At 38.9% G+C, this 11,951-nt stretch overlaps 2 protein-coding genes and 1 long non-coding RNA gene across 8 annotated transcripts; 2 read left to right on the top strand and 1 right to left on the bottom strand.

The window, feature by feature from the left end:
* Nucleotides 1-1,369: 1,369 nt before the first annotated feature.
* On the bottom strand, nucleotides 1,370-5,460 carry LOC122036025. 2 transcript variants are annotated; one of them, XR_006127303.1, is made up of 3 exons: nucleotides 5,373-5,460; nucleotides 4,023-5,211; nucleotides 1,370-1,664 (listed from the first exon to the last, which is right to left on the bottom strand). It is a non-coding gene; the product is annotated as an uncharacterized LOC122036025 (long non-coding RNA). The 2 variants fall into 2 exon arrangements; XR_006127302.1 differs by having other exon boundaries at nucleotides 1,370-1,706; nucleotides 4,023-5,439.
* Nucleotides 5,461-5,669: 209 nt separating this feature from the next.
* Nucleotides 5,670-8,445, top strand: LOC122036036. 5 transcript variants are annotated; one of them, XM_042595210.1, is made up of 11 exons: nucleotides 5,670-5,913; nucleotides 6,015-6,081; nucleotides 6,174-6,232; nucleotides 6,303-6,372; nucleotides 6,448-6,490; nucleotides 7,200-7,307; nucleotides 7,379-7,434; nucleotides 7,521-7,584; nucleotides 7,659-7,750; nucleotides 7,830-8,054; nucleotides 8,171-8,445. In XM_042595210.1, the coding sequence occupies exons 2-11, from the start codon at nucleotides 6,034-6,036 to the stop codon at nucleotides 8,309-8,311; spliced, it is 906 nt and encodes a 301-aa protein (XP_042451144.1). In that variant the 5' UTR covers nucleotides 5,670-5,913; nucleotides 6,015-6,033; the 3' UTR covers nucleotides 8,312-8,445. The 5 variants fall into 5 exon arrangements, with proteins under 5 accessions (XP_042451144.1, XP_042451143.1, XP_042451142.1 ...); XM_042595209.1 differs by having other exon boundaries at nucleotides 5,672-5,869; nucleotides 5,972-6,081; XM_042595208.1 differs by having other exon boundaries at nucleotides 5,676-5,869; nucleotides 5,968-6,081.
* A 139-nt stretch (nucleotides 8,446-8,584) lies between these two features.
* On the top strand, nucleotides 8,585-10,430 carry LOC122036035 (protein NUCLEAR FUSION DEFECTIVE 4-like). Its single transcript, XM_042595207.1, has 2 exons — nucleotides 8,585-9,902; nucleotides 9,992-10,430. Exons 1-2 carry the CDS (start codon nucleotides 8,731-8,733, stop codon nucleotides 10,407-10,409), a joined length of 1,590 nt encoding a protein of 529 aa, XP_042451141.1. The 5' UTR covers nucleotides 8,585-8,730; the 3' UTR covers nucleotides 10,410-10,430.
* Nucleotides 10,431-11,951: the final 1,521 nt, after the last annotated feature.

The following is an 11,951-nucleotide window of genomic DNA, read 5'->3' as shown; positions in this document are numbered from 1 at the left end:
ACCAGAAGGGTCGCGTAATATAAGCAGAGGAAGAAGAAGGGAAGCGAAGGTTGCTGCTTCGAAGATCGGGAATGGGGGTTGGAAAATTTGACCGTTGACTAGTCAATTATTTTAGTCTGACTTTGACTACGGCTAAGCCCTCTATTCGTAAAGTCTCTCTCCTCGTCCATTGCGTTACCCAGCAATGGATTGGTGAATAGGAGGCGGGCTGATTCGTGGGCGAAGGGTATCCCACTCTTGGACTTTTCAAGATAGATGAAATGACCAAAATGTCCTCCTAATGCACGTAATTTGCTTCTGGTTGTGATAAACTGCCACGTCAACTGATCATAAAGGTTTGAATATATTATAAAATTGTATTTTTTATATACATATAGAAAAAGGTCAAAGTCGACTCTGAAACGGGACAAATAATGGGAATTATTTTGTTTTGTTTTATTTTATCTCTTTGAAAAAATTGTAGTAGGATAAGTAAATAAATAAATAATTATATATATTTTTAAAAATATATATTATTGAATAAAATAAATATAAAATATTTTTTTAGCGTATAAGAATTCATATAGCCAACAAATCTAATAAAATAAAATTTTAATTATTGATTATTGGTAGCTAGATAAATTTATTTATCTCCTCGAGCTGAAATTTCAACAGGTTAAACTGACTCACTAAAAGTAGCTCAAATTTCTGCCCACAAACAAAGGAAAAGGAAGTATATAAATTTTAGAGGGCTCCTTAATTAGGTGGCTTCTTGACACACCATACCCTCCAATGAATATGATTCTGTTCTTGTACGAACAGATGAACATTCGTCTCTTCATTTCTCAAAGAAAAATACGCCTGAAAATTTTCAGCACCGGATTAATTAGAACAATCCACTCAGCAGTTAATTAAGCAGCATGTGATGGTTGGTATGTAATGATGAAATTCTCTTGAATGATGCTAATGGGACCCCATTAACTATTTTCAGACAAGAAAATTGTGGCAAGATGATGCTGGAACAAAAAATGTGATTTTTTTAAAATTAATTTGTATCTTTTATACGTTTAGGACATTTTTATATGTTTAGAATTTTTTTTTATTAGTATTTCTTTCTTTTTTCATAATTATGAATTATGATTGAAGTCTATATAAATGTCTTATTTTTATTAATAAAAACTTACGGTCATACTATTTCCACCCAAACGTTGAGTTTAATTGTCTATCTCCCTGTCATTCTACGGAATCAATAGGATTTAAAATACCGTTTCCGGTATTCATTCACGAATCAACAAATTCAATAGTCACTTTTGATATTCGTACATGAATTAACGGAACTAATAGTTATCCATTGCGTCATAAGACAATGACAATCTGTACACTATAATTGAGCAAACAATGAAATAAATAAAATCCAACTAGTGTTGGGTTTAAAAGGAAATAAATGCACAACAATGTTTATCACAAGACTTTAAGGTGGCACATTGGCCAAATGATAACACCACCAGTTCATAACTAGTATCCAATTCCAGCATTCGATGTCAGTTTCATTATACAATTTCTCAACATAATTTCCCTTCTTTTTTTCATCTGAAAACAACAATCATGACTTTGCCTGAGCATTTAGCTGTCTGGTCCCTTTCATCTTCCTCGACACCAAATCCACTCCTCCTCGCTCTGTTTCACTAAAAAAATTAAACACGCCACTGTTCATTCATCAACTTCACCTAGCAAACCAGACCTACATTATTCAATGGTGAAAAGGAATAAAAGAGAGAAAAAAAAGGGAATATAGTAAATATTATAGGTGCTGCTAGCTCATGGTTGTTTCAAGGAAAAGTTCTGTTCACAATGAAATATTTGAGTTACAAAAACCCACACATCATGGAATGTTTATATACAGTAGTGACAAAGCAAGCACCTCAAGATCATATTGCTTTCATATATCTGATCATGCTGCCTAGCTATTCAATGTTGAGAGGAAAATTGAGTCATCAATCATTTAGCTTTATATTTTTTCAGTGACAAAAGGGGTGGATACAGTAATCAATTATTTGACAAACTTTGCGGGTCTGGGACCTACAAGTGTTCGATCTTAACCAAGCAACATAGGTGTGCATCTTTTACAGGGACAAGATGCAAAGAAGTAAAAAACAAGAGGGAGAAGGTAACAGGACCAATAATTATAGTTGGTTAATAAAAAGGGTTTAAATTACAAACTGAAGCAGTATAAATAGAAGTGAGGGATGATGACTGGTTCTTGCATTGGAAGAAGGTGAGTTGAGCGGGATGGAGAAGCAGGGCACGTGCATTACTTTCTACCGTCACCATTTTTTTTTTCTTTTTGGTATGCATTGATCACAAAATATTGATTATTCATGGAAAGTTCTTCATGTGCTCATCTTCTCCATCATGCTCAACCCTCCTGAAAATTAAGTGAAGAGAAAAGTAGTTTACTGATTTTTGAAACCAGATAAAAACACTGCCACCTTCACATCGGTAAGATGGTTATTTTAAGATGATTATGCTTCTCTCATCTTCAATTCCTAGCTAATCTTTGTTTTATTTGGCCTGATTCTCTCTCTGATCTCTAATTTATCCATATGGCCTCTATTGAATTATACATTGAAAGACTTGGAATTTTCTCAAGAGAAAAGGTTCAGAAAGTAATTTAGGGAGTAAGTTTTTCAGTAAACATAATCGTCTGAATTGCTTCTGAAATTTGTTTTAGAAATTGTTCTAAGCTAGCTTTTTGGCCTTTTGTATGTGGCTTTTTATCTAATTTTTTGACATGATATTTTGAACATAGTAAGCATGCAGGGGCTGCATGTGATTTCTGCATAAGGTCCCCTTATGCTACAAGATCCAACAGGAATTAATTTTGACTGTTTGCAAACCGACATGCAGATCTACAGCATGCTATTTGCCCCAATATTTTGGCCATTGGTGATATCATAAGAAATTGTTTCTGTAAATTTTCTGTTAACTATATTCTACGCCCATATAACCTAAAGGAATTATAATGAATCATTATCTTCAGCATTGAATATATCAATTATGGTGGTTAACTAGAGGAGAATATGCCAGACTTGATTTGATCATTTTTGCAGAAAAGATGAATTTTGCGTTTGTCGATTGGAGGAAGATCAAAGAGATTGCCAACAAGATTAACTAAATGATATGTAGAATTGGTATTTTTCAAGAATGAGATGCTTAAATTTGTCATTGTCATACTATATAAATAGGAAATAGAAAAAAAAAAATCACTCACAATGTGATTCCTTTACTTGAAGTGGCATTACTTCATCTTATATTTTGGAACAATGAGAAGGACATGATGACAGAGGTGACCTATCATTGTATTGTCAATTCATGAATATGAAAAAACTTATGATAATTATAGTTGAATCGCGGGTTAATGGTGAGATTGAGATCATAGAAATTCAATTGCCAACAATGGGAACACTGTTCAATATATCATGTAGACTTTGAGTAATTCATAAGAGACTGAAATGGATCTAACTGGCTAAGCGCAAAAACAAATATGCTTTTAGCTGATTCTTCTTCTTTTAAATGATTCTTCAAGAGGATGTACGATATTCTTAGTCCAACACAGATATATACATAATGGAGTGTATTTTTCATATATGCTTGAAGTATCCATCAAAGTAGATGGATATGAGTCTAATTAATCATCATGCCAGGTATCATAAACACAAGAAAGAAAATCTAAATCTTAGTCAATAATATACTTGGAGAAATCTAAACTCAAGAACAATTGTTCCAGTGAGTTTATATCTTCATATAGCATACCTAATTTTTGTGAGCTTATGGTTGGTAACCAGACCACCATCAAGTATTTGATCAGCACATGGAACCAGATAATATTAGGCTCTTGCATGTATTTAAATGGTTAAACCATCATTGCCTCTCAAAAGTGAAGATTGAATTGACAAACAAAATTAAATGCATATATTGGACCAAAAATTGGATTGCCATGTTTACCAGCCAGCTGAGACAAATGAAGACGATCAGGAACGTACCTTGAGGGTGACACTTTCAATCCAGCTATTCAAAGCAAAAATTCTCATCACTTCCATCTGCAGGTTTGTGGCAGTTGGCGGTGAAAATTATTTTTTTGCATATACTGACTCCATCTTCAGCTTCACATTCAGTAAACTTTAAATGGCATACAATTTGAGTGAAGGTTCTAAAATGATGTCAAGGCAACCAAGGGTTCATGACAGACACTTAGAGCCCAACCAGCAAAAGCGTACAAGATTTAGTACGTTGGAAGCTGAACAACTCCTAATGCATTTCAGTTGTGCCTCAAAGTAGAGAAGTCTTGACAAAACAACGTTGGAAAAATACCATGTCAAAGGCCCTTGTTTGCCATGTTTTGTCAATAGTTATTGAACTTTCTCCACCTGTAAAGTTATTACTGTGTGACCTAGAGGTCACAGGGGGTTTCAGTCTCAGAAACAGTCTCTTGCAAAGTAGGTTAAGGTTGTGTAAAACCCTTTCCTGCATTAGCGGGAGCTTCGTGGACTGTGCTATCTTTTTTTTAGCTATTGTACTTCCTCCACCTTCTTGAGAATAACCCTAGATTTCATATGAGAATTCACTTGAAGGCTCTTCCTGCAAGCCTCCTGCATGAGTTCCATTGCTTCGTAATCATCCCATCAAAGTGTTGAAGTTCTCTAAATCAAGGCTGGAACCAGCTCCTTCATGCAGAATAGCATTTGACGAGTTTGATAAAGATACGCTTGCTTATTATCGAGGCCATTTGCATAGGTCTTATAAGTAGCAAAGTAACAGGACCCGGGGGGACCCCTCTGAAGAATTTCATCAAACAATTCATCTGCTTCATAAAAATTATTTACCAAAACGAAACCAGCGATAATCTTACTATGATGACTTCATGATTTCTTCCCTCCATTCTCATCAGCGTTAGCAAATAATATGCACACCATCTGCTATGCATTCGCTGACGGGTATACTGATCACATGGCCTATATACCGATGCACTTGGCACAAACCGAGCATTTCTCATTTTCTCCAGGAATTATATTGTCCGAGCAGTGAGCAGAACAGAACATCCTTGTTTACAAAGTTATTAAAGCACTAGCGAGTACCATCTGTCATCAGGATCACATTCATGAAGTTGCTCCATGTCCAGGAGCTCGATCCATTGTAATATCAAGCTTTGGACCCTTGTTCATCTTGCAAGAACTGCAAGCAGCGCACTTGAAGAATCAGAGCTTTTCGCCTTTCCGGCCCAAAGACAATCCATGCAAAAAAATTTATACCCGCGAAACAAAAACTACGGCAAGATTTAATCTTTATCTTGAGTGAGAGGACCTAATCGAAACAGACAAAGGATGAAAAGAAACCTCTTTAGGCAAATTTCGTTTTGTTCGGCCGCCACAGGCAGGCAGGAAGGCAGCGCTCGTTGTCGGCGACGACCCATGTGACATCCTGGAGAAGGAACGTCGGGCTCTTTTATAGAGGTGACGACATTTCTATTTTCGATTTAGCCCCTTAGAGTATTCAAATAATTTAAATTTGCCCTCCGTTTTCAAAAACTTATTATTTTAAACTCTTATGATTATGAAAATTGTTTTATGCTCCTCGAAACTTCGAAAACGATGGGAAGAAGGAGGGCAGAAAGGGAAGTTCAGCAAAAAGCTTCTGACTCGATTCCCGGAGATATTTTCTCACCTCGTCTTCCGATCGGTGGACCACTTGGAATTTGGATAGAACTTGAAACCTTCCTTCCTCCTCGCTTTCTCCCGTCTCTCATCTCTCGCCGGATCTTTGTACTCTTGTCGCCGTCCACCGCAGTCGCAGTTTCGTGGCTGTGCTTCTCCGGCCATTTTGCACTGGGAAAGTCGGTTTACTTCTTCAGCATCGCTAAGCCATCAATTTCTTCTTGTAATACTATACCTAACTGCTCTTCTTTTGTTTGTAAATTTTTTATGTTCCCAGGAAGATTGTGGGAAGTCCAATTTTCTTGTTCTGTTAAATGTGCGTAGAAATTTCCAAGCAGAAAACATGAGGAAAGGAGAGGGCGGAAGTTCAAATTCTCAATCTCCAAAAAAGGTTTGCTTTTGCGAGCCCTTATTGTATTCTTCTAAGGGGCAACTTTGTTCGTTTCCTGAGTTTGTTTGATCGTTGCTTCTTTGTTGCAATAGCTGAAATTTGTACCAAAAATACCTTCTCGGAAGGCACGAAAACGAACTGTAGCTAACGAGTAAGTTTTATTCTGTCATCTTTGGTTCCATGGGTCTGGTATTTGGAACTCATATCTTGTCAAACCTTAGGGAGCCATCTGAGAGTTATCATGAGGTTGTCGGCAAAGAACTGGTTTTAAAAATTCAGAGAGCAACCATGGTAAATTTTTTGCGTTGCGCCTTTAATTTTTAAAAGAACCTATTGTCCTTGATGACTTGTAGTTCTGTTGAACAGGGCAGTGGGTTACTACAGAAGACATTGTCAAGCGATAGGAAAGGTAAGAGCAGCTTGCTTGAACTTAGTTGATTGTTGCAAAAAGTAAGAAGCAGATTGTCCCTTGTTTCAAATAGTCTGATATCAGTATCACATTTTGTGTTCTATATTTTTTATCATTTAAAAATATGTTAGATATGATAATTGTTTTGACTTTTTATTCTGTGCAAGCAAGTCTTTTATTACTTTCTTGGATGGATTGTCCCTTTACTTTGGACATGGAGAAAAGGAAGGAAAGGAAAGGAAAAGAAAGGCAAGAAGCAGAAAGCAAAGGAAACGAGAAGAAACAATATTTTTATTTCCTTATTTTTGGTATCTTCTTGGGGAGAAAAGAAAGAAGAGGAATTCGGCTCCAAATTGGATTCACGGGATTGGAATGATTTCCTCTTCTTTAAAATTTTGATAGGATAAACAAATGAAATGCATAAAACTTATGCTTATGCTTTCCTTTCTTTTTGACTCAATTTCAACATAAAGGAATTGCATGGATTAATTTATAAAGTGTTTAATATGGGATGATTAATCTCCTAAAACTATCTTTGGTCTATTTCAACTACCTAGACTGTGGTATGTCAATGTGCTATTCAAAGTTTGGGGCTTACTGTTAGGGTTTGTTTTAAAATTTTTGCAAGTTTGTTAAACTTTTGAAATTTGTCCATTTTTTTAAAAGTTCATTATTCTTTTAAAACAAGTTTGGTGATCTCTTCATGTAGCAGTTGCTCAAACAGAAGTTGCATTTGGACATGTTGATTCCAAATTTGCAAGATCGTTTCCAAAAGGCAAGGCCAAAGTAAACCAGGCTGAAGTAAATGAGATTCAAGGTAGTAACTGGTATTTGGTTTCATCAGGGCCGGCTATGGCATGTTAGTCTGACATTTCTCCTTTTCTTCAGACATTGATGATGGTGAAATAATTCCAAAAATAAAAAGTCACTATGTCGATCCCTGGGTTAGTAACTGTATGAAATTGCATTTATACTACAAACTATAATTTTTCTAAGTTCTTTAATTCAGTAATTCACATTGAGGTCCTAGGATTATGAAAACTCATATTATCCGGTTACCCTACCATTAAGGAGGCCTTATTCAGGAAATCCAGGTAAACATGATGCTGTTTTCTTAAAGCAACATTGATTGTGAGCATTTCTGTAAGTAACATCTGATTTATTCCAGAAATTCTCGATAAAGAGGAGTTTGGAGAAGCCTCAGCACCTGTAGCATTGAATTGTAGCAAAATTAGTCCAGCAGAAGAGCTTGGGTTGATGGTTTGTATCTTCTCCTCTACTGGTATAACTGTATAAGGTTAATTCACCCATTACTTTGACCTAAAACTATGTCTGATAGCAGGAAAAGAGTGCGGCAAAACGGATGTTTCTTTTCCAGTTTCCTCCAACTCTTCCATCAGTCAAGAAACCTGCTGCTGATGGGGCTAGCAGAAGCACTGGCAAGTTGGAAAAGCAATTTACTAATGGATGCAAGTTGGAAGATCTCCCTGAAGGGCTCATTGGCAAAATAATGGTGCACCGAAGCGGAAAAATGAAGATGAAGTTGGGAGATTCCTTCTTTGATGTCAGTGCACAAACTCCATTCTCTCTTCGTTCTTATTAGTCATCAGTCATTCTTCTTGCTCTCTATTAAATCTTCATTTTCTGTTTATTTTAGTGACACTTGGAAACTTTGTGCAGGTATATCCTGGAGTAAAATGTGATTTCGCCCAACAGGTTGCGGCAATTAATGTCAAAGAGAAGCACTGCTGCGTCTTGGGAGAGCCTGGCAAGCGTGTGGTGGTGACTCCAGACGTAGATTCTCTAGTAAATGCTATATAGCTTTGTTATGAGTTCTAGCACTTTCTACTACAGCAAGCTGCTTCCTTGAAATTAGACATGGTAATGCTTAGTTTGATGCTAACAAAAGTTTCTCCAAAAAGTATTGAGATGGTCGGCATGCAATATGAGTTCAATCCTTTTGCCTTCAGAATTTTAAGAATCTGTGTTTGATAAAACATCCTGCAGACACGATTTCTTCATGAAGAGGGTTTTAATGTCACACCGACTGGTAAATCAAAATCCTAAATATTTAGGAGACTATGCGAGGGCAGCATTTGTTTAAGCTTGCAGTACTGAAGGATCTTCCTTTAATGACTGTCATGATTATGACAATTATAACGTAACAGGCTAAACTGAAAAGAAACCACGTGTCAAGATTTCACTGAATCCATCCCATAAATACACCACTACCCAACTACATGACCTTCCACATTCATTCCGCAACCATGGCTTCTTCTTCTCCTTCACTTCAATGGCTGAGTTTGATCGCCGCTATCTGGCTCCAGACCTTCAACGGACCCAACACTGACTTCCCGATCTACTCGTCGGAGCTCAAGGACCTCAAGTCCATCTCCCAAGTCGGCATCAACTTCCTAGCCTTCGCCTCCGATGCTGGGAAGCTCTTTGGCTGGTTCTCCGGCCTCGCTTCAGTCTACCTCCCTCCCTGGTCCGTCGCCGCAATTGGGGCCGCCCTCGGGCTGCTCGGATACGGCCTGCAGTTCCTCTTCCTCGACCACCCCAAGTTCTCCTACGCCCACATCTTCCTGCTCACGGCGGTTGGCGGCAACGGCATTTGCTGGATCAACACGGCATGCTACCTCGTGTGCATCAAGAACTTCGGCGCCGGTAGTCGCCGTGTCGTGGTCGGCCTCTCCACGAGCTACGTCGGCCTGAGTGCCAAGGTGTTCACGGTCATGGCCGGCGCAATGTTCCACCACAAGTCGTACCACAAGGCCAAGCACTACCTCCTCCTCAATTCCGTCGCCCCTGTTATAGTTGCTCTCGTCGTTGCACCGTTCATGAGGTTCGTTCTTCCAGGCAAAAGTGTGTCGGCCAATTCGAGCCTCGGATTCATAGCAATGTTCGTAGTCACATTTGCGACCGGCGTTTCCGCCATAATTGGCACCGTCAGATCGACTTCCCAGGGCGCCTTCACCAGAGAGTACGCTCTGAGCCTCGGTATTCTATTAGCCTCGCCCTTGGCGGTGCCACTGGTCGTGAAACTGAAGGACGTCATGGAAGAAACGCGCAGGAACAAGGAGAATAGAATTCATGATCTCGACGACGTCGAAACAGGGGAGAGAGGCGAGGAACTGCAAGTGAAACAAGAGGACGACATGGAAGCCCATAACGTGGGAGAGGCAGAGGGACTTGGGGGAGTTCAAATTCTAAGGGAGTTGAATTTTTGGTTGTACTTTTTCAGCTACTTGTTCAGCGCAACTCTTGGCTTGGTCTTCCTCAACAACTTGGGTCAGATCGCCGAGTCCCGTGGACTTCAACGAGAAGAGACCTCCACCTTGGTCTCCTTGTCCTCCTCCTTCGGATTCTTCGGCCGTCTCTTTCCGTTTCTGCTCGACTACTACTCCTCCAAGTGAGTTGTTCATTCATTCATTCCAAAATCGATTCACGATCATGTTTAATTTCCATCAACCATTATACTGATTATATTATTAATTTCAGAAGAAGTTGCATGATTTCAAGACCCGCATCCATGGCAATTCTCATGGCCCCAATGGCAGTAGCCTTCTTCGTCCTATTCAACTCGAGTAGGCTGTTACTGTACATGAGCACCGCCATCATCGGAGCATTCACCGGCGCGATCACTTCGATCGCTGTCTCTGCGACCACAGAGCTGTTCGGGACCAAACACTTCAGCATCAACCACAACATCGTCGTCGCCAACATTCCTCTGGGTTCCTTCGTGTTCGGCTACCTCGCGGCCCTTCTTTATCAAAGAGGAGTCGAAGAAGGGAGCCATAGTTGCAGGGGCACCGGTTGCTATGGCAGAACCTTCGTCCTCTGGGGCGCCATTTGCTCCGTGGGATCACTTCTCTGCACAATTTTGTACATGAGAACTAGAAAATTTGCTGATAACTAATATCAAATCATACATTATACATATATGATCTTAACTCTATCCTCATTGATTGCTCATATTATTGCAAGCTTAAGAGAGTGAATGACAGCCGGTGCAATCTTGCTCTTGATTTTAACATGAAGCAAAGTCAGTCATCCATGCAGGTACCGAATACTGTTATTGTATTGTGTTACTCAGATCTACAATAAATTATGAAGCGGTTGTCTTGTTGAGTTGTATCTGGTAGATCTAGAACTTCAACCTCCATGAATTGGTTGGATCATAATGGCTATCATTAATATTCTAGCTAGGTTGGTGCATTTAGTGTCCATCAGAAATTCACAACTTAATCGATATAAATGATGATTAGGCAATGCATGCGAATCTATGATTTTGTATCTACCTCCATCCAAATATATCTCTGTTTCTCAGTATGTATAAAAGACATACTGAACATATATATCAACCAAAAAGTATCATGTCAGCATGACATAATATTGCGGCAATAATTAATAAAAATTCATATATTTGATTGGAATAATTGAGGCCTTGCCCATGCCATGAAACGAATTTCTGAATAAAAATATTTTCATATATTTTTACGGAACAATGAAGTCATCCTGACGTAATGCTGACGTCTTACTCATTTAACGCCGGCCTTCGATGGCAAGTTTGGACCTGTCATCTCCGGTGAGAGCAATTGAACCGGATGAGTGGAGTCGCACTCGCGGGTTAAAATCCACTCCGGTCGAGATAGATATTAAAAAAAAATAAAAACGGTTTGAAGCAGACAAAGTCAGCGTGACATGCTGCTGAGCGTAGAGCGCGGAATAAGAACGAACTCAGTGCGCACAGCCTGCTTGTTGTTTTGTCCAAGAGAAACCACAAATCGGGTTCGTGGATTGGAGTCGCCACTTGCAATCGGATATTTGTAGCTGCGGTGGGAAATGATGATTCGAGCCTCAGTGGAGTTGCAGCTGTAGTGTTGTGCGAATGACGCCTACGCCAACATAAAAAGCTAAAAGTCGGAGGCATTCAATTCCTGCGAGAATTCAAAATCAACGTCTCCCGAAAGGTGCTCGACGAAATGCCTTAGCATAAATAACAGTTGTTGTAAGATTGATTGATTGATAGAGAAAAAAAGTGTACAAATTGGCTACGAAATTAAGTGTTGAAAAATCCTAAACTAAGGCCATGAACGTGACAATTCAATTGAAAATTAATCAGTTTTAATTAACTAATTTCAATCAATATAAATATATATATATATATATATACAGATTACCTCTAACTTGTTTTCCCTCTTTGAACTGTAAGTAGTTGAGTGTTATTGATTGCGACTTTAAATTTGAGTGATGTTATATCATGGCCATGTTTGGTAGCTAGCTAAATGGCAGTGTAATCATGACTGCGAGGTGTTTAATGGTATCCGATCGAAGACGACGAAGTGCATGTGGATGACAAGCCTACATCAACTAATTCACATGGAGCGTTGGAGAACACTGAGCTCCAGCAACGCATTCATGGCAACCTCCAAGCTACTAGGACTAAACAAGTTGAGTC

Source organism: Zingiber officinale, unplaced genomic scaffold, assembly GCF_018446385.1.
Source record: "Zingiber officinale cultivar Zhangliang unplaced genomic scaffold, Zo_v1.1 ctg131, whole genome shotgun sequence".
In the NCBI taxonomy this organism is placed as follows: Eukaryota; Viridiplantae; Streptophyta; class Magnoliopsida; order Zingiberales; family Zingiberaceae; genus Zingiber; species Zingiber officinale.
The sequence above is the reverse complement of the archived record's forward strand: the minus strand, read 5'-3'. Positions and strand labels throughout refer to the sequence as shown.

Excerpts from the sequence above, each read along its gene's own strand:
- LOC122036036 (XM_042595210.1), top strand. The coding sequence starts at position 6,034 with ATGAGGAAAGGAGAGGGCGGAAGTTCAAATTCTCAATCTCCAAAAAAG. Across the intron at positions 7,308-7,378 it reads TGAAGTAAATGAGATTCAAG|ACATTGATGATGGTGAAATA; the intron begins GTAGTAACTGGT and ends CCTTTTCTTCAG. Across the intron at positions 7,585-7,658 it reads GCCTTATTCAGGAAATCCAG|AAATTCTCGATAAAGAGGAG; the intron begins GTAAACATGATG and ends GATTTATTCCAG.
- LOC122036035 (XM_042595207.1), top strand. The coding sequence starts at position 8,731 with ATGACCTTCCACATTCATTCCGCAACCATGGCTTCTTCTTCTCCTTCA. Across the intron at positions 9,903-9,991 it reads CTCGACTACTACTCCTCCAA|AAGAAGTTGCATGATTTCAA; the intron begins GTGAGTTGTTCA and ends TATTAATTTCAG.